This window comes from Meleagris gallopavo, chromosome 1 (genome assembly GCF_905368555.1).
Source record: "Meleagris gallopavo chromosome 1, MGAL_WU_HG_1.1, whole genome shotgun sequence".
Classification (NCBI taxonomy): domain Eukaryota; kingdom Metazoa; phylum Chordata; class Aves; order Galliformes; family Phasianidae; genus Meleagris; species Meleagris gallopavo.
In genome coordinates, this window is record NC_139404.1 from 88,624,215 (window position 1) to 88,652,143 (window position 27,929).

The following is a 27,929-nucleotide window of genomic DNA, read 5'->3' on the forward strand; positions in this document are numbered from 1 at the left end:
GATGAGCATATGTAGGAACTTAATTCTTGTGTAGGAAACAAAGTTTGTCATTTTAGCCAAACTGTAGATCACTGAAGAAGAGAAAAATTTGCTTTGTTTCCTGTAAAGCAGCATACGGGTTTGTTCTGCTGACAGTTCTGCAATCCAGCTTCCTTCTATGAGACTGCCATATCATCCACTTTAGGCTTGTTCGCTCCTCGTGTTATCAGCTACATTGTGCCTCTGAGACGTTCTTTCTGAAGTAACCCGTTTTGCTCTCTTACCAAGAATGCTTTGGATACCTCATTGAGTTCTGCAACTTTTCCTTCCTGAAAGCAATTTTTCTAGCAAGTTTTGACAGTGCAGACTGTTTCCCTTGGGAAGGGGGAGGGAATTTTTTGGAATTGCTGCACTGCCAACAGATGTCAACTATTAAAAAAAAAAAAAAAATCCAGGTTCCTGGATGCATTTTTTCTTCTTAAATATAGTATTGACAGTGTTTTATCAATGACAATTAGATGATGTTGTGAGCATTTCCTCTTCTTGGAAGATATAATAAAATACATGCTCTAAAGAGACAGCATTTTCCTTCAATTCATCCCTATTGTTTTATACTTAAGATCATGTTTTTTTCATCTGCGAATAGCTGCTTTCTTCTTTAGATTTTAGGATGCTGCTATTGTTTGAGATTTTGCCATCCATCCGTCTGTATATTCTTCTGCCCTTTTATTCTTGTTTTTCAGAGTACTAAAGCTATGCAAACTAGAAAGTTCTAGAAAACTGATGAAAACCTTAGAGATTGGATTTGGCATTTATCTGATGTGATAAGTGCTGATGTGAATTTGCTTTGGCCAAGGATTTTATTTCTTTACCACTTGGAATCAACAGGACTGGGATAAATTTTCCCAGTTCTCCAACAGTAGAAAATCATCATTTTGGATCCATCTTTCCATATTATTCTAGCATTATCTTGTTTAAAATGTTTCTGCGTAGTGCGGCCAGCAGGTCAAGGGAGGTGATCCTGTTCCTCTACTTTTCCCTGGTGAGACATCACCTGGAGTACTGCATCCAGATGCAGAGTCTTCACTACAGAAGACACATAGACCTGTTGGAGCATGTCCAGAGTAGGGTCGCAAAAATGATCCATGGGATGGAACACCTCTCCTATGAGGACAGGCTGAGGGCTGGGGTTGTTCAGCCTGGAGAAGAGAAGGTGCCAGGGAGACCTGATAGAGGACTTTCAGTTTATAAAGAGGGGCTACAAGAAAGAAGGGGAAAGAAGGGGACAGACTCTTAGGAGGGTCTGTTGTGATAAGACAAGGGAAAATGGTTTAAAACTAAAAGAGGGGAGAATTTGACTGGATATAAAGAAGAAGTTTTTTACAATAAGAGTAGTGAGGCACTGGAACAGTTTGCCCAGAGAGGTGGTGGATGCCCCATTCCTGGAAACGTTCAAGGTTGTGCTGGGTGGGACATTGAGCAACTTGATCTAGCTGTGGATGTCTCTGTTCTCTGCAGGAAAATTAGAGTAGATGGCCTTTAGGAGTCTCTTTCAAATCAAATGTTTCTATGAAAATAAGGTATATTTGCATCTACATTAGTGAAGACTGAATGCTTATATGTCACTTTTGGAGTTTATAGAACCTCGTAACTGTAGGATTTTGCCTCACTGTAGAGAAAATGTGATGAAGTAGAGCTCAGTTGAAGACCCACCTCAGTAAATCTCACACAAACGATTGCTGAAAAAGTATGAGGGAAAATAAATAATAATTTTGGAGTTGTTGATAAATGTAGGATTTCATATGTCTCTATTTAGTTAATACATTTGTATCCAAAATTGAATGACTTGCACCATGTTACAGTGTTTTATTACATGGATTTCACAGAAGTTTAAATGTAGGTATGGATGTATAGGAGGCCATGAGACCATTGAGACCATGCAGCGCTCTGGAGTATCCTAGAAGAAGAGGAGCTGCTTAACCCAGCTTTGTAAAAGCTCAGCCATATGAGAAGTCACAGGACACCAGTGATTCCAACCAGTGCCCTCCTGAGCTTGTATCCCTAAGTCCAGAGTTCACAGCATGGTGAGTCCTACAGGGGTGTCTCAGTTCTTGGAAATTGCAGCCTCCAAACAGGATACCCAGAGAAAGTTCTGCTGTTCATTAGAGTAGATGTTAAGCAATTGAGGGCTTGTGTACACCCAGGTGCTGAACTTGCCTGGAACAGTGATGTCAAAAATGTTGTTATTTTGTATAAACACCTTCTTTCTAACATGAGCTTGCTTTTTCTAATCTGTTTATTATAATAAAAATAGTTCTGAGACTAAAAGAAACAAACTATTCTTAAGCTTAAAGTCTGTTAGCCTAAGGATTTGTCAGCTACATTAAGTATGTATAGCTAAATTGTACTTTTTGATTTATTGACTGCTCTAACTTACAATAAAGTGCATTAACTTTCACAAAACATTGAGATTTCAATGACAGACGCAAGTAAGAATTTAAATTATCTCCTGGGCTGTTGAATCCAGGACTTATTTTCCTATTTTTTTATAAGAAAGCATCAAGCTTTCTCTTACAAGAAGTTAAGCTTCTTGTTTTCTGTGTTCCTAGGATATTCATAGGACTACTGTGTTAAACTTATTTGTATTTGTTAAATGTATTGACTTGTGTCCTCCAGGGGTCTGTCTTGGAACTGGTGCTCTTTAACATCTTTTTGAAGATTTGGAGTGCATTCTCAGCAAGGTTGCTGACAATACCAAGCAGAGTGGTGCATTTGCACAATAGGAGGGAGGGATGCCATTCAAAGGGACCTGGACACACTCAAAAAGCGTGCACATAATAATCTAATGAGATTTAACAAGGCCAAGTGCAAGGTGTTGCACTTGGGTTGGGATAATCCCTAATAGGAGTACAGACTGGGAGAAGAACTCATTAAGAGCAGCCCTGAGGAGGATAACTTGGGGGTTCTGGTGGGTGAAAAGCTGGACATGAGCCAGCAGCCCAGAAGGCCAAGGGCTGCATTAAAAGAGAGGTGGCCAGCAGGGATAAGGTGATTGTTCCCCCCACTCTGCCCTAGTTAGGCCTCATTTGGAGTACTGTGTCCAAGCCTGGGACACCCCATACAAGAAGGATGTGGGCTGTTGGGAGTGGGTCCAGAAGAGGAGTATGAAGATGATCAAGGGCTGGAGCACCTCTCCTATCAAGAAAGATTGAAGGAGTTGGGCTTGTTTAGCTTGGAGAAGAGAAGGCTCCAGGGAGATCTTATTGGGGTCTTCCAGTACCTAAGGGAAGCTTAGATGCATGAGGGAGGCTGACTTTTTACGTGGTCTGATAGTGACAGAACAAGGAGGAATGGATTTGAATTAAAAGAGGGGAGATTTAAGTTAGATGTTAGGAAGAAATTTTTTACTCAGAGGATGGTGAGGTATTAGGAAAGAGGTTGTGAATTCCCCATCTCTGGAGGCATGCCAGGTCATGTTGGATTGGATTCTGGACAGCCTGATCCTAGTGGTTGGCAACCCTGCTCATGGCTGAGGGGTTGGAGCTAAATGACCTTTAAGGTCCCCTCCAACCTAAGCCAAACTATGATGATTCTGCGATTATTTACAGGCAATTGGCAACCATTTGCTCTCCAGCCAATATTGCCTTTACCTTCTTCTTAGCTTTCCTGTTTACCAGCAGGTTGGTTGGTGCTGATTTAGACTGCTGAATTGCATGGTACATTGCTGGACTGCCACCACTGCATTTCTGTGTTTCTGCATGTCACCAGAGGGTGCCACCAAGGTGGGACTCAAACAGATCCCCACAGACACTGACTGCAGCAGGGCTTAATAAGTGTCATTTTACTTCAACTTTTATGCTTTTAAGACCATTGGGACACTTAAAAGAACAATAACTGTAAATATAAATAGTTGCTAATAAGGATACCTGTAGTCAGAAGTGGTCTTGATTTTCACTTCTAGGTTCAATCTGAAGAGTTCAGGTGACTCGTAAAAAATCTCTGGTTTGATTTGTTTTTTCACTTCCCCATGATGCCTTGGTCTGATTATAGCAAATGCTTCCTTAGTTAAATTCTTATAAATAAGAATATTTAGGAGCTACTAGTCACCAACAGCAGCTAGTATATTTTTCTAAGTAAATCCTTTTAAATGTAGTTGAAGGATGATCCACTGATGAGGATCCTCAGTGATGCATCTCCAAATTTACTGCAGTAAATTTTACTTGAATTCTCATCAATTCTTTTGAGGAAAGAAAACTCTCCTCCAATTAATAACCTATTGCATTGTGAACTGTGCATAATTGAGAAGCAGTGAACCTACATATCTGATAATTTTATTCTCTGCAGCAACATATATTATTTGTGCCTTTACAGTGGAAGTTATGGGTCAACACAGACTTCTCTAAACAATTTTTTCTTTAATGTGGAATGACTGGACACTATCAACATATACAATGTACCTTAAAGCTAAGAACTTGCAATACTACAAATTAAACCAATGAAACATGTCAGGAACAAAATTTCATGTCAGGTGCTGATTGCTTACTGACTTGGAAATGAATAAGGTAGGGACTGCAAATTCACACACATAAAAAAGAAGATGGGACATCTGGATAGATCTGTCTATTTATACTTCATATTCATTCTTTGTTTAACCAGTGCTAAGGTGCTGGTAAATTGCTCCATGTGTTCAAGGTGCACACCCTTCTCTGTCATCATCCAATTTTGCAGAATGGCTTTTGCATCTCTGCACCAACGTTTCCTAATTAGTAATAGGGAAAAGCAAAGATGTCAGGTGGAAGGGGAGCACAACAAATCCAAATTCCTAAAAATAGGAGGAAACAATCAAATCAAAAGGGGCATGCAAGATATTTTTGTTAATTTTTCTCTAAATCGGTCCCTACCCAGAATAATGAAGTTGCTGAGCACAGCAGTATTAACTGAAAAACATGAAGTCTGTAGCCTAATTTTTTTCTCTCCAAGAAAAAACCCTCTTGCATCCTTTCAAAAACTTTAAACACAATTGAAATATGACAGGAGAAGCTACACTATGAGTTTAAAGGATGTCGAAGCAGCTTGGTTCTCAGAGGTTTAGGGCAGTCCTTGACTCAGACTCTCAAAGGCAACTTCTGCACTGCTGGAATGATGGGAAAATCACTCTTCATCCTCAATCTCTACTTCTTGTCCTTGGACTTCAAAAGCTATACCGCTAAATCTTATGCCAATGGCAATCTCATGAGTCTTCTTTCTCTTGAGCTAGCTCATAGTTTCTTGCCTGGTCACCAAGAAAGAAGTCAAATATAGAGGGTAGATGAGTATCAAGAGGCAACTGGTAGACTTATACCTGTCAAAAACCAGTTGTCCCTATGTGTACAGACTTTGTTCTTTGGGTGATCACATTGTCAATCTGTCACGGAGACATCTTGAGTGATTTCTGCTGCTTTCTTCCTATACATTTATAGGAATGTTTGTGTTTGTTTGTGCTGTGAATGCTTTTGTTGCTCTGAAGTGCCACATTAATTCTAATTGCTTAAACAAGGATTTTGTACATTTACTAGCTTTCCTAGGTACAGAATGCCTTTGATGCTGAATTTGGCAAAAATGATCTTTATTTCTAATAGGTCACTGCTTAGAATTTCTAAAAAGCTTCTCTAGATCTAAACAGCTACAAAGTGAAAAATCTGTTTAGTAGTAAAAAAAATAATAATAATGCAGAATTACTCTAAAATGAAGGAGTTTTCCACATATTTCTCTCAGATGTGTTCCTATAAGATCCTCTTTGTGCAATGTACATGTACTCTCTTTGGGTTGTAAATCCTCAGAAGTATTTTTATGGTGTTGTATTAGCTCTGTCTTCTGGAGGGGACCTAAGTTTCATTTGCCTGGAAGCTTTTATTACAGGTGCCTTTGGAAGGGTGATGGCTGGAGACACAAATCAAAAATAAAGGTGGAAAAGAATTACTACTTGTCAGAGACCCTTATCTTTCCTGCCAGTCTATAGGGATCTGTAAAATGGCCTAGATTACAGATCAATAATGGAATGCTTGGCCTCAGTTAAGAAAGACCAAAATCTCATAAAATTTAAAATACAGTATTGATAGTGAATCGGTCAATTTCTGAGACCTGATCTTTACTACGCTGGTCTTCCACCTGAGATCTGTAAAATAATTACCTACTGGATAATATCAGTATGTGGTGAGCTAACTGATCTGGTAGTTTTGCCAAACTTCTTCAGTAACATCTGTTAAAATGCTCTAAAAGATTCTGCAAGTGCATTTGCTTTCCCTAGTATGTTGTATTGGTGATACAAGAGTTGTTAAAGAATTGTGGAGACATACACAGGAAGGTAATAATGGTGACTTTAAAAGGAATAAATAGTAGAACCAAGGGAATGGCCATCTTTAGTAATACTTGCTTTTTTACAGTTTGAAAGATGAGTCTTTGTTATGCTGGTGAGATTTGCATATTGATTTGAGAGCACTATGCATCTGTGTTGTTGTTTTTGTTTTTGTTTTTTAAATTCTACTTTTACTGAATTGACTGGCCATTAAATGTGGAGAAAGTTTCAGGTTCCAATATATGGCTGGGCATACAGGTTTAAAGGAATTTTTTTGTGATAGATTTGCTAAAGATCACGTGCTATTTTCCTTCCTTGCAGCCCTCCTTGGGCTGTTTTGGATAACCCTTTCAAAGAATTTTATATGTCAGGTTGCTCAGGGGAAAAAAAACACATAACTTAAATATGTTGTGTGCTTACACTTCTATAGTGACCCATTTCTAAACAGAAATGGTTGCAGAAAGTTAAGTAAATATTAATTTGTTTTGAAAATGCAGTCTCTTATGATTACAGCAACATAGCCAAAGGTCCTAAAAGCTTTCAAAACATCATCCTCTACTTCAAAGAATTGCTGATGAAAACTGAGGACAATCAAATGCCAGGGCTGTATACTGTGCTAGGTGTTCTGAGGCTGTCGGTCCTGGCACTGGGAGTAAGCTACTGATTGTCAACTCTATTTGTATGTACTGTCTGGAAAATCACACTGGAAAGTATAATTGATTAGATACTTCAATTTCAGGAAAATTATATGGAAGATTTAGGAAATCCATATCCTAAATTCTATGCCAGAGTGAGACTGGGCTATGAGAGGGCCAGGCCAGAATCTTGGGTGACTCAGTACAAACTGTAACCACCTAAAGCAAGTTGAGTACCAAGTGAGCAGAATGGCAGTGATGGAGTCTAGAGACAGTTCCAGGAATAACAAGGGGATGAGGCAGGACCAGGCTCCCTTGAGGCACTGGAGATCATGCTATGACATCTGACCTGAGCAGAAATGGCCTTAGGGTGAGGGTGCCTGAGCACTGGTCTTGCTAAAGCTTTGTCACCTGTAGTAAGGATTGCAGGTGTCCCAGAGGTCCAAATGCTTTGTTTTTTTCATAGCTGTTCATGGTACTATGGATGCTGCACTTTCCATGTATTTATTAAGCATGGGAGAATGTTACTATTGTGAGAATTGAATGTTGTTTCTGCATCAGAACAAAATAAGAATTTTGTTAACTTCATGGTCTTTACCGTTTGGGGTTTTTGTTTTATAGTTCATTTCAGGGGCCTTACTACTTTATTAGAGTTCTATAAGTTAAAGTAATATGTATGTATATATGTATAGCCAACATTGAGAATATATGTCACACATTGCAACAGTATTCTGCCAATTTAAAAGGACAATTCACTACATGATACGGGGAATGCCTGGAGAAGATCGGACATCTCCCCTCCCCTCCGTACTCTTTGTTTAACAGGAATTCCAAGCAAATCACCTTATCAATAGGACAAGAAGAGCACTGAACACCAGATAACGATCCAATTAAATCCTCTGATAAGATTGTGAACCCGGAGTACCCAGCAAGTGGGGAAACGGGGGAGAAGGGGGAGGTAAGGGAGAGAAAAAGGGTATAAAAGTTGTCATGCTGTGTCCATAGGTGCGCTCCTGCTTGCGGGACGCCCGCCATTGCAATCGCGAATAAAATCTGCTTTTATCAGAGATACCGTCCTGGCAAAATTATTCGGATATTTCCAACAATTTGGGGGCTCGTCCGGGATTATTATTGCCTCTTTGGGTGTCTCCCTACTGCCCTGGACAGGATAGGTGCACCCCGCTGATTTCAGCGGTCCTGTCTGAGTGGTGAGGTGACTCCTTGGGACGGCCGATAAGAAACCGAGACTGTTAGATAAAGGACGGATTCTGTAAAAGCCAAGGGGCAGGTAGGCACGGGTGTTGGCCATTGCGACCCGGTAACTTCGTGCACGGACCAAGGTAAGAGAGTTTCATTCTTGCCTTGGGGGTCGGTTGAGACTCTTGAGTGTGTGTGTGATTGAGACGCACGTCAGTGCGAAGCGAGTGCGGAGTCCCGACCTGCGGTTCCGTTGTCCCGCGAGGGGCACGGCCAGGGACGGACGAAGCGGCTGTGTTGGTGGAAGGAAGAGTCTCGGGAGGGAGCTGTTGGTGTACGGTACCCTGTGCACTTGACGAAGTGGCAGCAGTACACCCCTATTTGAATCCGAGAATCGGAGTAAGGTACTCCGGAGGGATTGACCCTAAATCCGAGAGTCGGAGTGTGGTGACCTGTGGGCTGGGTAGTTCACAGTAGCACTCCGGAGGGATGGGGAATAGGAGCTCCCGAGAGCAGGGGAAAAAAGTCCCCTGGTTTGTGCCTAAAGAAGCCCCTTACGAAAATGTTTCAGAATTGGAAAGACGGTCCCAAGACCAGGGACAAGGATAAGAAAAAGATGCTTAAATATTGTATACAGATATGGCCTAGAGAGCCAATACAGGGAAAATAAATATTCTGGCCAGAATATGGATCTGACAAAGGTTGGGTGTGTCAGATTCTGAATTCGTATGTAAAGAATAAAACCCCCTTTTCAAAGGAGGAATCAGACTACGCTGCTTGCTGGATTCAAGAAGCCAGTCTGTTATTAGTGAGAAAAGGTCCGGACCAAAAAGGGAGGCAGAGAGAGAAAGGATCCTGAGGATAAATTGTATTGATTATTGTCACTGTCTTTGTGATTGTTAAATGTTTTTGTTGTGAAAGTGTTATGTTGTGTTATGATATGTCATGTACGAGGCTGTTATGATACAAGGAGGTCTAAAGTGATACTGAGAAGACCCCCTGGGTTGTATTTTGGCTCAGTGGAGAAAACATTGCTGGTGAGCCAGGGAGAATATTGAATAAGAAACCTGGAACATAAATGGAGTAACGGGGTCAGTTTTATAGTTAAGTACTCTAATCATGAGACCAAGTGCTGGGTATTTGTGGAAGTTGAGGATTTGTATTGTTTGATTTGTGGATTTTGAAGGCACTGGGACAAACTGTCTTAATGGTATGTGGAAATGCAATTTTTAATGGTATGTGGAAATGTAGTTGAGGTATAAAGAGTGGAATTGTGAAAAAACAAACAACAAAAATGGCAAAAAGGTTAAGGAAACAGTGAGTTTGGGATATTAGAGTTTGGGCCGGCACGAGAACACATCCCCCATACTACCCCCCCCCCACACCGCGGCTTGTAAGAACAACTCGGAGTAGGAGAAAGAGGTGTGGGCCGGAGCCTCCCGCTGTGACTCTAAAGGGTGCATTGCTTGTGAATGGGGATGGGACGGGACATTGAAAGTGAGAATAGCCGTCATCTGCAGATCTCGGACACCCGATATCCCAGTTTGAGCACTGGAAGCCTGGGGAGGGGAGGGGGTGAAACTGAAATATAATGTTAGTAATGTATGTGATGATGAAAGTCTAGAAAATGAAAAGGGTTTGGGAAAAACAAACAAACAAAAAAAAAAAAACACAGGCTGAGGAAGGCAAAGTTGAGTAAAGGTATAACAGGGATGCCCTTACCAAGAAGAAGAGGTAAGGGGGAGCCTGGAAGGGCTCAGGGGGAGTCCCCCCCCCGCCACTGGACCAAAAGCAGCTTGGGGAAAGAGGGTAAAGAGGTTTATTTTCTGATATGGATGCCTCTTACTCTGTGATTCATCAAGAATTATTACCTTTAGATTGAATTGTATGAGCTTTACTTTCAGTAAGCTGTAATGAGCTAAGTTTCCAAGCTTTGCCTATTCCATGATTGGAAACTTTTAAGTACTGGTTACACACATACTTGGTAAATCAATGTTGTGTACCCTGGAAGTTACCAAATCCTATCAGGTTTGCAAGTAGTGAAGCTTCCAATTGCCTGAGAGACATAAATTAATTCACACCAAGAAAAGTTTAATTTGAAATTTGGTGAACTCCAGCAACAAGGATAAATGCATAATGCCTTTGTACAGCTTCACTATTGGTTGTAGAGGTACAGATTAATAAATATCTTATATGATATTTGGTATTAGTAAATTGTTTTCAGGATTAAATGCCTCTTACTGATGTATTCACTGGTTCAAGGAAATACTGCTTGGCTAAGAGAGAAAGAAATGAGGGAACCATAGTACTTTGGAAAGAAGGATTATATTGGGAGGCAGAATAACCCTTTCAAGAAAGATTTATTACAAGTAAGTATTACAGGTGTATTAGACAGTGCAAAGATAGCAAATTCATTTGAAGGGGTAAGAGCAAAAGAATCGAAAGGGATAATCTTGTAGGGAGCCAGGGTTGGGAACCAAGTATGTCCCTGAAAAAATTTATAAGCAGTTAGTGAAATAGTAGGTTGCAGATTAGAAAATATGAGATTGGAAAATTAATGCTAGTCAAAAAAGCTCGGTAGGTCGAAAAATAGTGAAAGAGTGAAAGACCATGAAAAAAATGTTTGTGTGACTTATAGATTTAAAAAATGCCTTTGTTTGAGTTACTGGATCAGGAATAAGTGTTTATTCGCACTTTGATGTAAGCCAAATAAAAAGCAGTATGATGGGCAATGTCAACAGCAGGCTTCAGTATCTGCCTAGAATTGTTTTGATGCAAATTTTAACCAAATTGGAACAGTTTCAGCCACAGAAATTTACTGCTTCAGTAGAATGTTCTGTCTATTAGGCCTGCAGAGAACAGAAGTTACTGAGAAGCCACAAAGCGTTGCAAATCTTTCTAAATTCAGGACTAAATAGTGTTTTAAAGACAGTAATTAATTTCACAAAAAATTATATGGCCACCTTTTGTCAGATGAAAGAGCAAAAATGCCATAGAAATTCAAAGGAAAGTATTTCCCTTCTCAATGGGAATTAGAATTTAGATTTTAATTAATTGTGACTGCTGATAGTGAAATTATGTCTGATAAAACCAATAGCATTAAAATTATTTAACAAGATTTACTAAGGGGAGCCCATCTGCATCTGTAGTGGAACTTTAGAAAAAGGATTTAAAAAAAGGGAGTCTCAAAAAGTCTCATGATCTCAGATTATATTCTGTTAGTCTTTTCCTTTCGAGAAGTTTGATTTATAGTTATCCTTTAAACAAGAACCTTTCCAACCTTGTATGTATACAGGGGTATTTGAGTGCAAGGTCAATCCTTTTCCAGAAGATTGGGTATATATACTTCAACCAATCCATATAGCATTTCCCCGGTTTGAGGGAGTATGTATCATGTTCCATCTCTGACTGTATGGCACCCCCCGAAAGGGAAGCTTATAAATTCTTGGCCCCCAAAAGCAGAAAATCTTGCTGCAGCCGTGAGAGTTCACTAGCTGGTTCACTGGAAGCTCCACTACTCAGGGTGAAAGGACCCTGGTGGATGCATCCCTGGCTACACAGGGATGGTCAGGCTCAACGCTGCACTTGCCCTCCATATGGAGGGTATAGATTGCTGTGTGAAGGCTAAGGCATGAATATAATCTGATTACACCTGCTTAAAAATGCTGTAAATATTTGACTGATTATTCAAATGCCTCCTCTTCTTTTATGCTGGCAAAATAACAAGGTGATAAATAACAACATTGCTATTTAATTTTCAGCAAGGATGACATGAAACTCAAGTTACCCAAAAGGAAATAGCATTTGTATCATCATAGAATGGGTCTCAAGTGGGGCAACTGGAAAAATCATTGAGTAATGCCTGTAAGTGCAGGGTCCTACAGAGGTGACAGAAAGAATCCATGCTATTTGACATGCTCAGGAGGCTTCTAATTGTCTGGCCTTAATCGAGCCCTCACCTACCGTTAAAGATGATGTATGAACTTTTATTTCCAGATTTTTTATTCCCTTTCTGTACTGACCATCTGGGAAAATGGTGGATCATGGATTCATCATTATAAAGTTAAGGTTATTTCTGAGGCTCTTTAGATAGAGTCAAATTCTAAAATTAGACCGTACCCCTAATTTGCACGTGTGGCCTTTCTAGAAAAGGTACAACAAACGAACATTATTCTTGTGGACACAGGCAGAGAAGAGCAGATACCCCTGTTGAGGCTCTTTTAATCACTCAGGATATTGTTCATTAGACACACATCTGGTCAGCCTCTAGTCTGCCCCAATCCTTCCCCAGGTCAGGTATTCAGTGAAAAAGAATAGAATACTTTTAGGAATTTGGCTACCATAGAATCTTCAGGGAGATTCATCCTTCCTGATGGGATAGATTTGTTAAACAATGCAGTAACAAGGGAAATTTTTAATAGCTTGCATCAAGGAAGTCACTGGGGTGTACTAGGTATGTGTGATGCTGTAATGGAGAAATATGGATGTTCAGGGATAGACACACTGGCTATACAAGTCATTATAGGGTGTGCAATATTCCAAAGGGTAAATAACAAGGTCATTCGTAGTCAACCTGCAGGGTGGAGGGATCACGGGCTTTGATCTTTTCCAAATATTCAAGTAGACTTTTTGTATGTCCATAATGTGGGAAGAGTCAAATATTCACTGGTTTTAGTAGAACAATAAAATGAGTGGGTGAAAGCAGTTACATCAACATCTGACACCGCAAATATAGTAACCAAGGAAATTTTGGAACAAATAATCCCTAGATATGGGTTGGTAGAGCACATCGATTTAGATCTTAGTACTCCTTTCAAAATACAAGTATTACAGAAACAAATGCACACTCTAGACATTAAGTGGGAGTTTAATACCGCCTGTGATCCTTCTTCATCAGGGAAGGTGGTCCGGATGAATCAGACCATAAGAAGACACTTATCTAAGTTAGTCTTGTAGACTCGATTTACATGCACCAAATGTTTTCCCTTGGCACTTCTCCGAATTAGGACAGTGCAATGAAAAGATGTGGGAGTTACTCCATATGCACTGTTGTTCGGATTGCCATATCTGGGAAAGAATGATGAGATACCACAATTTGAAACTAAAGATGCATTTCTTAAAAACAATATACTTGGGTTATCCTCCTCCTTTTCAGCTCTCAGAATCGAAGGACTATTAGCACCAACCCCGCCTCTGCAAATTCCAGTTCATGCTTTGCAATGAGGGGACTGGGTCCTGATCTGGACGTGGAAGGAGTCAAAACTACAGCCTGGCTGGGATGGACCATTCCAAGTACTTCTAACGACTGAAACAGCTGTGAGGACGGCTGAGAAGGGATGGACTCACTACACTCGGGTAAAAGCATCTACTAGCCCTGAGGCATGGGAAGCAGTTGTCACAGAAGAACCTTTAAAGATAAAAATTAGGAAAAGGAAATTGTGAAGTCATTTAAACTAATCTTTAACTTGCCTTCAAATAAGTAAAATTGTTATATGTAAGTGAAAGCTGGGGGAGGGGGGTAATATAGCTTATATAGAATTAATGCCTAAAAAGAATTTCACTGTTGTGGTAATTATTAGAAAAACCTAAGGTTTGACAACAATGCTGGGGAGGGACCAACTTATTGTTTTGATCTTGATAACAATTTATTTCAGGAAAAGCTTTAGTCAAGTGATGGCTTGGAAAAAGATGACCTCCAGAGGGGATTAGGGGGATACCCTGTTAAGATTTGGGTAAACGTTACAAGAAAGGAAGTACCCCAGACTGTTACATTTGATGCTTGCCAGGTAATAGCCTGTGGAAGTTTAAGTACTCAACGACAACTGAGTAATGAAAATAAATATCTCTGTCCTGAACCGGGTATAAATAAGGGATTCCCCTGTAACAGATGGAATAATGTATGGTGGACAACTGCCCATCGAGGTTGGACATATATACCTGGAATATTTGATGCTCCATGGGCACATACATTGAAAGATCGAATAAGCATGTTTAAAGGGACTGCACAACCAAACTGTCAATCCTTACAATGTAACCCAGTGACAATAACAATTAACAAGGCTGATAATCTTATTAATACTACCTTTGGCCTTGGGATAGACATGCGTGGGAAAGATCCAACAGCGAGATTCCGGATAGCTGTATGGGATATACTCCCGGATGACACCCAGAAGGTTCAGGATGAGGAAAAACTTAGTGAGGGGGTGAAAAATCTTCCTAAAAACCCCAAAATTGTGACAGTTAAAGAGATAAAAGATCTTAGACAAACATTTGAAATTGGAACAGGATATGGAGATGTTAATGCCTGGGTAGAATGGATTAAGTATACTGTCCAGAGTCTCAACCATAGCAATTGCTATGCTTGTGCATCTGGACGGCCTATAGCTCAGGTGGTGCCCTTTTCTCTGGGATGGACCAAGGATCCCCAGGGGATGCAATGCATAATTGCCCTGTACCAGGAGAAAACCGCATGGGGAAATGAAACCTGCAAATCTCTCTCTCTTGTTCCCTCCAATGTCTGATACAGATGTCCAGATCCCTCCTGCATTCTCCACAGCCATAGGTAACCATACAGCCTGCCTCTCACGGCAGGGTGTGAAGGCTACCAGGCCAATAGGGAACTTTTCCCTATGCAGTGAGGCTTTGAATGTTACGAAAGATTTGTCAGGAAACTATTCCAGATTAGAAATCCCCAGAGCGGATCTCTGGTGGTACTGCGGGGGAAGGCCTTATGGTCCACTCTCCCATCCAATTGGGCAGGCACTTGTGCACTTGTTCAATTAGTTATACCATTCACCCTGGCATTTGAAAAAGGAATTTCCAAAAATCCTGGAAGAAATAAAAGAAGCTTAGGAATATCATTTGATGATTCAATCTATATAGATTCAATTGGAGTGCCTAGGGGTGTCCCTGATGAATTTAAGGCAAGAAATCAAATTGTTGCGGGATTTGAGTCACTGTTTTGGTGGGTAACGATTAACAAAAATGTAGATTGGATTAACTATATCTATTATAACCAACAGCGATTTATAAACTATACAAAAAGTGCCATCAAGGGAATTGCAGAACAATTAGATGCCACAAGTAGAATGGCCTGGGAAAATAGGATTGCTCTAGATATGATGTTAGCAGAAAAAGGAGGTGTATGTGTAATGTTGGGTACTCGCTGTTGCACCTTTATCCCCAATAACACAGCTCCAGATGGCACAATAACAAAGGCATTGCAAGGACTTACCACCCTTGCTGACGAATTGGCAGAGAATTCAGGAATAGATACCTCTATCACTGGATGGTTGGACTCCTGGTTTGGTAAATGGAAAGGGGCAATTATATCAATATTTACTTCTTTGATTACAGTAGCAAGAGCCTTAGTAGCCATCGGGTGCTGTGTTATCCCCTGTGTGAGAGGACTGGTACAGCGATTAATTGAGACAGCACTATTAAAACAAACACCCAATGAACCACCACCGTACTTGGATAAAATAATGGTATTAGGGGAGATGGGGAATGAAGAAAATGAAGCAGAGGAGGAGATGTATACGATAATGCCTTAAAGAACAACAACAACAAATTTTTTTTGCAGAAATCAACAATGTATAAAGAAGAAAAGGGGGGAATTGTGAGAATTGAATGTTGTTTCTGCATCAGAACAAAATAAGAATTTTGTTAACTTCATGGTCTTTACCGTTTGGGGTTTTTGTTTTATAGTTCATTTCAGGGGCCTTACTACTTTATTAGAGTTCTATAAGTTAAAGTAATATGTATGTATATATGTATAGCCAACATTGAGAATATATGTCACACATTGCAACAGTATTCTGCCAATTTAAAAGGACAATTCACTACATGATACGGGGAATGCCTGGAGAAGATCGGACATCTCCCCTCCCCTCCGTACTCTTTGTTTAACAGGAATTCCAAGCAAATCACCTTATCAATAGGACAAGAAGAGCACTGAACACCAGATAACGATCCAATTAAATCCTCTGATAAGATTGTGAACCCGGAGTACCCAGCAAGTGGGGAAACGGGGGAGAAGGGGGAGGTAAGGGAGAGAAAAAGGGTATAAAAGTTGTCATGCTGTGTCCATAGGTGCGCTCCTGCTTGCGGGACGCCCGCCATTGCAATCGCGAATAAAATCTGCTTTTATCAGAGATACCGTCCTGGCAAAATTATTCGGATATTTCCAACACTATATAAAGAATTACAAAAGTTCTTGCTTGTTCCTTTCTTTAATTATCCCTGTGAACATAGTAACACAGAATTTGTACCTTGGTCCTTTGTCACTTCGTCACTGCATGAGGTATGTGTAATTCTCACAAGATGGGTGATGATCTATTTACATAACTAAAGCAGTGACAACAGGACTTCAGTTCTGAAGCAACAAGAGTCTATTGTAATACTTATAATGTCCCTTTAAGAGGTCTTCAAATTTTGGAAAAGTCGTGGAGGAAAGGCTTATGAGGCAAATGTAGATTTTCATAGGAATCTTGGCATCACAGGAAAAGTCAGTTTGTAAGAGACCTCATGAGGACTCTACTGCATACTTTGTTATGCTGGTGAGATTTGCATAGTGATTTGAGAGCACTATGCATCTGTGTTGTTGCTGAGCAGGGTCAGCCATCCATGCAGGTTGCTCAGGGCTTGATCCAGCCAGGTCTTGAAACCCTCTAAGGCTGGCAATTGCACTGAGCCAATTGCTCTGGTGCCTCAATGTCCTCCAAAGGAAAACTTTCTCCTTAGATCCAGACCGAACTTCACTGTTTCAACTTCTGCCCATTGTCTCTCATCCTTCCATTATGTACCACTCTGAAGAGCTTGGCTCCATCTCTCAAATGACCTCTGTGTAGGCAGTGGGAGAAACTACTGAGTCCCCTCAAAGCCATGTCTTTATAAACAAAATTTCAAACAATACTTAAGAAACATCTTTACTGGAGTAGAATGGCTGGATTTATGATGTCAAAATAAATGAAAAATTGGTAGAGAAAGCCCTAATCTTTTGAAATGATGTTCATTCATTCTGCTCTGAAAACAAATGATAGAATGAAGTTCAAAATCAGAGTAATGCAAACTCCCAAGTGAAGGCTAAAGCTGCAGATGATGTTTCAAGGGTTATGAATTAGATAGTTGCAGTTCATTCAATTAAGGACATGATGTGTACATTACAGATGAACTTGTAGCCTGTGGTAAGAAGACTTGAGCCAGCCAGAAAAAGATTGTATTACTTCTTGTCTCACAGGAAGATCTCTTTTGATGGAGACTCCAGGCAGTTGGAGGTCAGTGTGGGGCAGCTTGCACAATGTCCTCTTGGCTGTGCCCCAAATCATGGAATGTTTTCCATTGACTTTCATTGCCATAGCTTGCTTAACCTTCACCAGATCCAAGATGAGTAAAGCAGAATCAGGAATAAAAAAAAAAAAAAAAAAAAAAAAAAAAAAAAAAAGGAAAAAGAAAAAGAGAAACAGTTCAGATAGAGAAATGTGACCAGATGTTTTGGTGAGAGTAGGACAATCTCTTAAGAATAACGCTCTTTTGTTGCCACAAACACAGAAAATACTCTCATTCATTGAAATACGCAATTGTGTATTTCATTGTTCCAGTTGTTTGTTCTTCCCTTTTGGACATATACAGTTCTGAAACTGCCCACTAAGTTTCCTTGCATCAGGGGCTTCCATGCCTAACTAGCATGTTTCTGCACAAAGAATTCTTATAGAGTGGCAAGCCTTATGAGTTACTAATGGCATCTCTGATTGAAATTTTTAGGTCTGTTCCCAAGTTATCAGAATGGTAAATCTTACAGAACTTCATACATAATCATGGATTTTCAGAAAATATTTGTGTAAGCTGTTGTTTGTATTTACTCAAAATTACAAGTTGGCTATATGATCCATAACCAATCAACATTAATATTTTTGTTGCCGTTAATAGGAGGCATAGCTCTCATTAATGAAAATGAATGTTACAGACTGGGCATATACATATAACCAAAGAAACTTCTGAAAGAGGCTTTTCCCTAGGTGCTTTATAATTCTTGACTTAAACCTTGGAACAGTAAAAGGGCAAAGTGATTTAGATGAACACTTTTTCCTATTGGAAAGCCCTCAAAGTCGCAAGTTAAGAAAGTAACAAATATTTTAATAACAACAAATAGAATATTGTTGCATGCAGAGTATCCAATTTGACTTAATGAGCAAACTTGACTGAAAAAAAAAAAAAAAAAAGCAACAAAAAAAAGCTTAAGCTAATCATAAATTAACTCAAGGTGAGGAGACCACTTGGTAAAATAATTCAACTTTCCTAGGGATGCTGTCTGATTCCACTGAAGTGGTTTGGTACCTTCTTTGATGTTGTAGAGATTGCAGTTATTTATGAATAACATGAGAAAAGACTGGTTTTTGAAATAAGTGACTGACTGCAACTGTACTCTGTCTCTTGGCTTTGCTGTTCATCCCACATAGCATGTGTAGAGAGGAGAAACTTACATATGCTTGATATACATTTCTTGAATGGTGTGTTGGCTGTGGATCTTTTCCTTTGGTAGGATTTGGCACATACTGGAACTGGAGATGGATCAGGTTCTCAAGAGTAATGTGCCAAGCTGCAATGTGCAAGTGTAGCCAAGTTGTATCTTAAACTACCAGCATTTCATTGAAATTAAAAGACAGAGATTTAAGTGCCCAGGGGAAAAATAATTGCACTCAGCTGGGCTTGGGGTGGTGCTGCAGATGGCCATGTGGGTGGAAAAAGAAAGCTAAGTTTTGTTCTCAGAAGGAGGACTAAAAATAAGAGGCAGTGTTGGTGCAACCACACCAGTAGTAGATAGCCCTTGATTGTATTTCACATCAGATTCCCCGTTCTCATAGATCACACCTGCTGCTGTATCCCTGCCCTGTGTTGCTCTCAGTCCTTAGCATGCAGGCTGTACTGCCCTACGTTCTTCAAAGAGAAGTGTAGAGTGAAGAGATCTAAGTCCTGTCTCAAAGTATAGAGGGTGAATATAAACCAGTCTATCAGGATGCTGGGTGTGTTTCACCTTTTTCTGTTGATGAAAAACACCAGTGTACTATCATACACTTTTTGGTGCTCACCTTGATCATTCTCTTGAAATTCACCAGATTGGAATTTGCTTCCTATTGACTGACTTGTCATTGTAAGCTGTAATGTTAAGTCTTTACTTTTTACCAGAACTAGCTTTGCCTATCTCCCCATGAATTTGTGACTACTTCTGTATGTACATGTACACATAACATTTCTACTTGTGTAATATCTACCCTGTTGCTGTAGTGCTGTGAAGCACCCCAAGTTCACATCATCAGGACTTTGCAGAGTAGTGAATGCCTTCCAATTCTCAGAGGTTTACATAATCTGGAGTTTGAGAGGGTTCACACTCACAGAAAACTACTGTTCTCATTTGAAATTTGCTGTGAATCTCCAGCAAATATGCAGATTAAATATGTTCATAATTGTTTGTACAGCTTCACTGACTTGGTTTTGTTAGTGTGTACAGTTCTGTGCAGTAAATATCTTACATGATATTACGGTGCCTTGCAGTACAGGAGTTGTTTTTCAGAGTTAAATGCCTGCAGTGTACTGTGTTCTCTCAGTCTGCTGTTGCTGAAGGCAAAACTGCCTTTGCTAAAGAGAGCAAACCTTTCCATGCACATCTGGGGGATACCATAAGGCTACTTATGGAGAGATGGTCTCTCCATTGTCTTCTGAAGAGGCAGGTTTCCCTTCTTCACAGGTATAGCCATTTCTGCATTCAGTAGCTATTTGACAGGGTGTTATTCCAGGGACAGCTGCTAATTAGAGTAGCATAAATTATGATAATGAAGAGGGGAAAGAGAGAAAAAAAGAACCGAAAAGGAAGGAAATCTTGTAGGAAGAAAGAGATCTACTAAGATAAGGAGTTGGGAAAATAGCTCCTGAGGAAAAAAAATCTTGATAGAGCATGTTAGTGACAGATATATAGATGTGAGAATAGAAAATATGAGTTGGTATCAAGTACTTGCTGGTCAGAGAAGATGCTGGGTAGGTGAAGAAATAGGTGAATAAGAGTGAGGGGACATGAAACAAAAAATGTCTTTCATGCTGTGAGCTTAGTAAGGGAAATTGAAATACTTTAATCTCGCCATGCTTGTTTTTGAGGTTACTGTGAACAGGAACTTAGTGTCTTATTGACGCACTCATGTACAGCCAAAAAAAAAACATCATATGGGCAAGGGTGTAACAGATGTGTTCAGTTTTCTGCCTTGAGGGATTGTTCTCTGAATGCTAACAGTAGTTAATCTCAAATTGAACAGTTCCACTGCTCAATGAAATAATTAATTGCTCAGATGAATGTGTCTGTACTAAGTTAACCCTGCAGAGGTTTACACACAGAGTTCCTGCAGAAGCACAAATGTACAAGCCGTTTGCAATCTTCATAAATTCAGCATTTAAAAATAGTGATTCTGAAAGACAGTAATTATTTCCACAAAAAAATAAAGCCACATTTTTGTGCAGAATTGAAAGAGCAAAAATTGCAAATAGCAAATTCAACAGATAAAGTATTTCCCCTTCTCATGGGACATTTTTATTTATTTTAACTTAATTTGACTGTCAAAAATGAAGTGAAATTTTGTACTGATAACAAGCTTGCAATAGTTCATTTAAAAGTCTAATTTAAACAAAGAATTGGCTGACTAAGAAGCGCAGTCTGCATCTGTTTTGAAGACGACTTATGACACTATTATCCCACCGTGATAAGATAAAGTGCCAGATGTGTGCAGGAAAATGTTCTTCACTCCATCTCAGAATTATTATTTCTGTTAGTTGCTATTATATCCTTTTCTGAAGAAGTTTTTGAATAATTATATGTTATCTTTTGAAACAGAGAAGCTTTTCCCCCTTTATGCATACAGGGGTATTTGAGTTGCACAGGTGCAATTCCCATTTTTTCCAATGACAGAGTTTGGCTCTGTATATACTTTCAACCAATCCAAATATAGCATTTCCCTCATGGTTTTGAGATGTGAGTAATGTTATACATTTCCCATTTCTTGACTGCTTTGGCACCCCTCCCCGAAAAGGAGGAAAAGCCTTATAAAGTTTCCTTTGGCCCCCAAAAAGCAGAAACATCTGCTGCTGCAGCCGTGAGCAGTTCACTGGCTGTGTTCCACGGTGGGAAGATGCAGTTCCACTACCTGGGGAGTAACATGGCCCCTGGGGTGGATGCCAGTCCCCTGGCTGCTATGCACAGGGATGGTCTAGGCTCCAACGTGCACTTTGCCATCACAATACTGTCGCAGGGTATGAGATTGCCTGGTGGTGGGAAGGCTTAAGGCACTGAAGTATCGCAACCTCTGAGTCTACAGTCCCCTCCTGCCTTTAAAAATGCTGCAAACATATTCTGACTGCATTATTCAATGCTCTTTTCTTCTTTTTTGCCTGCAAAATACACATAAGGTTGTCTAAAAAAACTAACATGCTCTTAAATATTTTTAAGGCTCAAGGGACTGTACAAGAAATCTAATTTTCCAAAAAGAAAATATTGCATTACTGTATTCATCATAGAATTGTCATCATCACAAAATCGTAGGGAGCAACCTCTGGAGATCATTGAGTCCAACCTCCCTGCTAAAGCAGGGTCCCTACAGCAGGTTGCACAGGAAAGAATCCAAATAGCTTTTGAACATCTCCAGAGAAGGAGACTCTCCATAATTTCTCTGAGCATCCTGTTCCAGCGCTCCATCACCCTCACAGTAAAAGATCTTTTTGCATGTTTGTATGAATCTTTCTATGTTCCAGTTTTTTACTATTGCCCCTTTTCCTGTCACTGACCACTGCTGAAAAAAGCCTGGCCCCATCCATTTGACTTCCATCCATTAAATATTTTTAAGTGTTGACAAAATTCTCCCTGAGCCTTCTCTTCTCCAGGCTGAGCAGTCACAGGTTTTTCAGCTTTTCCTCATACAATAGATGCTCCAGGCCCCTCATCATCTCTGTCACTGTTTGCTGGACTCTTTCTAGGAAATTATTGTGTTTTTTGAACAGGGGAACCCAGAACGACACAATATTCCAGATGTGGCCACACCAGGGCAGAGTAGAGAGCGAGGATCACCTCCCTCAGTCTGCAGGCCACATTCTTTTAATGCACTCCAGGATGCTATTGGCCTTCTTAGCCACAGCACACTGCTGGTTCATGGCCAATCTATTGTCTACTAGGACCCCAAATCCTTCTCCACAGAGCTCCTCTCCAGCAGGTCAGCAAATTCACAAAGCACTGAAAATGAATTAGCCTAATACTTATGCTCTCTCCTTCTTGGCTCTAATTCCCAAACAAGTTACCACATTTCAGGGATCTCACCAACTTTCTGTGAGCGTACTTTCAGTTTTTGGCTGATCCAAACAATGCGTGATTGTTTAACACTCAAAGAAAAAGGATTAAACATTAGTTTATGTTTGCCAAGAGCATGCACACAGATACCAGGGGTTTGTTTGACTTGTGGTAATTTGCTGAGCTATGAATGGATAAAACTTAATAGAGAACCTGGGTCTCAGAAACAAAGACACACAGAGTGCCATTTCCCTGCTATTATGGAGATGATGAAATGACATTCACAAAGAGAGGGAGACAGTCTGAAAGCATAGGATTGGTTTGGACCTGATGAATTTAGTCTCTCCTCCTCTGCTGTAGACTCTTTCCTGGTGGAGGGCATACAACTGGTTGCCTTTGTCTTCATTCCACATCATATAAAACAAAGATAATAAATGACATTTTTGTATTTCACATGGATTGTTCGGGGGATAAATTCACTGAGTTTTGGAAGTTATAAGCAATAAGAATAAGCTGTCAAAGCCAGGAAACTTAAAAAATAGTGAAAACCTTGTCAAGAGTACACATTAAGACTAGATTCTAAGGGCAAGAAAAGGAAAAAAAAAAACTTCAGTTTTCCCAGGATCACTGAGCCTGTACGTTGTTCATTTGAGTGCATATACAGTATCATCTTATGTACTCTCCTTTCAGAAATGACATGAGTATTAAGAAGAAAATACGAGCACTGTACATCTAGTATGTGAATACTGCCAATATGTGATGCATTAAGCTTCATCAAAGTGTTTGAGGTCCAAGAGACCAAGCCGACATGGAAGCCACATTTGATTTCATTATTAGATGACTTGAAAGATAGATGTAGGTATTAACATAGCACACCTGCAGTTCTTCTCTGTGCACTTTGATCTAGCAGATGATAATTTGTAATGGCATCACCTCAACCCTGCTCCACCTGCAGTTTGTTAGGATGGCAGCCAATGTACATTACAGTTCAATTGCTGGCAACCAAGATGTCACTCAGCAACAAAAAAGAAGTCAATTGTCATTTATCAGCAACCCTTCATCCAGCAAGTGCTGCTTTTGAGGTACCAGTGCTGCCCACTTGTTTCCACATCTGCCTTATAAATGTATGTGAAGCTTTCTTCCCTGTCCCTGTCCTTCTCCCTCACAATTCCCAGATGTTTGGCTATTTGAATGTCAGTATTTGGAAGCACCGCTGATGTCAGCGGATGTAAGAACAGCTTCTGGCTGACACAGGGCATGCACCTGCTGTGCAGGAGTGGTACTCCCGCACTGAAGCTGGCAGAAGCTGCTCAGTACATTGTGAGACAGGTAAGTGGGCTGCTTCCAACTTCATGGGGCTGCTAGGCAGGAGGAGAAGTCAGATTTACATCAGAAAAACAAGAATTTTAATTGAGAGTGAAGCTGCTCCAGCTCATTAAGTTGGTTTTAATCCATAGCTTAAAGGTAGCTATCTTCCATTAAGACCAGAGATACTTATATACGTCCAGTTTGACCTGCTGTGGGTTTTCCTCTCTGTCACAGACCTTCCTGGAGCCTGCCAGGGAACAAAGAAGGGAGGAGGGAACATAAGAAATCCCTTTTGGCGAGTTTTCAGCAGAGCACCTAATCTGAGGAAAGATTTTGCTTTCGTTCTAAGGGAAAAGATGAAGCTCTGATGCTTGGAACCCTTCAGCTCGGGTTGAGGCATATGAACATTATTGGTGAAAGACAAAAGCTGTTGATGAGCCCCGGTCTCCTTCATGCTTTCCTTCTTCTGTTGTGACAGTGTTGTGTTGTCAGTATCTTCTGTCTTCTTCTTCAGCCTCAAGAAAAGTAATGAGAAAGCATTCATTAATGCAGTGAGAGCAAATGGAGCTCTCCAGCTAAGTCCCCGTGTGGGAAGAAAAACTTTTTACCTGTCTGAATCCAGCTGGTACCTTAGACTAAAGCAGAGGATGATGAGGTGAGTCCTGTGCTGACAGGTGTTTCATAGAGCAAGTTCCTCACTATGGCCTTGATTATATTGGAAGTCCCTTCCTCCTTTTAACATCTTCATACTTGGTTTCCCGCAAAGACAGTGCACACACATCATTCCCAAATGACAGTGTTACAAATTCCTGTCTTACTAAAGATCATAATTGCTGCTTATTCTCCATTTGTGCAGAGGATTATTTGGATGTGTTATTCAACTGGATGTAAAACACAAAGGTGAGATCTTCCCAACGCTGCCAAGTATAGGCCATACACATGCAGAACAAGGAAAAATGCTGCTTGAGACAGTTCTTTATTTCACATGCAATGCACTCACAAAATATGATAGAAGAGAGTTGTATATGCTTAGGTGTATGTTGCATTATGCCCTGTAAGAGATACTACCACTACTCCTCACATAACAGTACCAGTCTTTATGCATTTCCCTCATCTTTGCTTCTCTCTCCCCTTCTTTCTGTTTGCCCTCTGGGACTGTCTCTGATTGGGAAAATTGTATGTCTGCAAACCAGGTAATAGACATCCTTAAAAGGTAAAACAGAGACTCAGATCAAGGATAAGTTTACTAAGGTTGCAAAAGCAGTTATAACATCAATGTAGTTGATTTCATGGAAGGTCCCTGAGGAAATAATTTCCTGTATATATAGCTACAGTGCAGAGTAAATGCAGGAAAGAGAGTTATAAATGCCAATCATATCCTCGAGACATAGGTTGATCCATAATCTAAGATGAATTTCAAAGTTTTCTGAATGTTGAACCTTTTTGACTTTTTTTCTTCGCTCCCCAGCTGGCTGTGACATGGTCATGCTTCAGAGAAATAAGCTTAAAGACTTTTCTTTTCAGATGTTATAATAATATTGATCTGCATGTCTACTGTTTTATTGATAGAATGAAAGGCTTAATGGCAAAATCTAACTTGGGAAATATTTGTAAATTTTCCTCATTTCAGAATCAAGCTCAATACTCCTTATTGTTCATGTGTGGGTTTTATGTGGGAGAGAACTTGTTTTTCTCTTCTGTCAAGCTCACTGCAGTACCATAGCTATTAAAAATCAGTTTTAGAAAATTGAAATTTAAAAATCCTGTATCACAAAGATTTAGTTTCACAGGGGCTCTTTACAGAGACACTATGAAACCTTGTTGTTGCTCTGCTTTTGCTTTAGAAAAAGGATCATCATAACAATGTCCACCCAGCCCCACTCAGTGGCATGGGGTATTAGTAGGGCCAGGCCACTGTGTTTTCTCTACTACAGTCAATCCTTCAGAGGCTGAATTCACAAGGCTTGGTGATACGTTGCAAAAATAACCAAGTTCAAGTTCTCTGTGTTGAGGCTCCACTTTAAATGTCGTTGAATGAGCCCAGGTGTGTAAACCATGATGGGTGCTCTCATTGTAGGCCTCTCTTGATGGAAGAACTTGTCTGGCCTTGGTCACCCTGTGCAGTTTCAAGCTCTGTGCTGTGTAAAGTGTACAGGTCAAGGTGGCAGGCTGAATATGTCCGTTCTCTGGTTGGGTGAATTGCCCTTGCATGGCTTTTTGCGTTTTGAGAAATCAGCTTCTGGCCATATTCAAATCAGTACTGAATGTTACCAATTTGCATCTAGTCACACAAAATATATGTTGTCTCAAGATGCTTAATCTTTCCTGTCTTGCTGCAGTGGGACCTCCCATAGATTTTTCACATTGTTTGTGTAGATGAAGTTGACATACTGCAGCTGTGCTTTAGATAAGAAATAAAATGGACCTCCTTATGCTTGGCCTCCACTCTCTCCTTAAACATGTGATCAATACAAGCAATGTATGTGTATGTACAAGGGCCAACATTCTCTCTTCTGAAAAACATAGAGGTGAAGTCCATATGATTGGCTAAATCACAGTACCTGCGACACAGTGAAGGAAAGAGCAATGGTGGCTGTACACCTGAGTGCTGAAAATTCCCAACATCCCATCTATCACTGTTCCTTCTGAAACACCAATTTTGTGTGTTTATCTTAAATAGCAAGATATTTTGTGCACTGGGTTTGCAAAGGATTTATTTGCACTGAACCAGGAGTGATGTGAAAACCTTATTGGGGTTTCAGTGCCTTTAACACTGAGTGTTCCTGTCTATCCCCATCCTGCACACAAATTCTGATCATGAGACTAAAGCTGCACTGAGGCGATGCCTTAAAGGGTGACAGAGCAATGTGGGGCTTTGCACTGCCTTCCTGTGAGGGGAACACTGTGCTGTCGATGCAGTCCCACCCAGTGAGGCTGGGAAGCTACGAGGGACCAGGTGAGCACAGGTGATATTGCTGGAAGGTTTGGTTGTGTGCCTCAGCATTGAACCATTGCATTGCCCTTCTGGTTGGTCATGACACCCCTGACTGGGGTGTGGTGATGAGTGGCAAGGAATTGTAGTAGCTGAGTTCTTGCACACACTTATTATTGGCCAAAATTCTATTATTCAGAAAAAGGAAATAATATTTATTCAATCATATTAAATAATGTAGTGTTTTGTTTTGTTTTTTAAAAAGGAGACTGTTTAAAGGATCACTGAATTTGTAATTTCCCTTGTTTTGGTGCCTTACAGGTCTGAAACAGAAGGCAGAGAATCTAAAACATGCACAGACTTATAGTCAGGAAAACTATAGTTAAATATTATGAGGACACCTCAGTCCTTTGGTCAGCATGTGTTGTTAAAATTAACAACAGTTGATAATGTCCTTCAGGAAGGACATTTCTTCATTCCCCCAGCAGTAAGATATATGACACCACCAGTGATGAATTCCTGGGGATGTGGAAGAGCAGAATGCCCTTGTATCCTGTTCTCCAACGTCCTCAGGCTCTGTGCATGTGTCATTGTCGAGGCAAGCCTGAAGATACCTCATGGCTTTGTTTTCTCCTTAAGAATTTAAATGACAGAAAGAATCTAAAGCAATTCCTCAGCTCCAGACATGGATCCATATTTGACAGAGCAGAAGGTAATGAAGTTAACCCATGTAGGGTGCATCCAAAATAGCATAGCCCCACAGCATAGCAGTACCCACTATCAGGAAATGCTGTTTAATCATATAGAAATTTTGACTGCTTCTGACAGCCACCTGGTGGTGTATATGCCATTGCCAGAACTAACAAAATATGAACTGAAAAATATGATCTCATGCTAAGTCCTGCAGAGGATTTATGTGTTGTCTGCTTATACTTTTTTTTAAAGAGAACAGCAAACTATTTACTACTAACCAGGAGTATTCCAGACCTTGTGCTATAATTAAAGCTGAGCTAGTATCACCTGCCTTGCTGCTGTTTATGGAATTCCAATTCCATAAGCACCTCCCATGCAAGAAACTTCTCAGATAACTTCACAAAAAATAACTTTTTTATTTTTGTTTGTTTGTTTGTTTGTTTAAGTTTCAGTGGGACTGAGAAGCCATTTCATTTCCAAATAATGTTTTGGCTACATTTTACAATGTACTTCTGCTTCTGTTTAAAGCCAATG

The 27,929-nt window shown here is 40.2% G+C and overlaps 1 protein-coding gene across 1 annotated transcript; it reads left to right on the forward strand.

Moving 5' to 3' along the window:
* The first annotated feature begins 13,431 nt into the window (after positions 1–13,431).
* Positions 13,432–16,298, forward strand: LOC146545497 (endogenous retrovirus group FC1 Env polyprotein-like). Its single transcript, XM_085239883.1, is given in 3 exon segments — positions 13,432–14,635; positions 14,637–14,862; positions 14,865–16,298. Coding segments are annotated over 3 exon segments (1,563 nt in total). The 5' UTR covers positions 13,432–14,132; the 3' UTR covers positions 15,699–16,298.
* Positions 16,299–27,929: the final 11,631 nt, after the last annotated feature.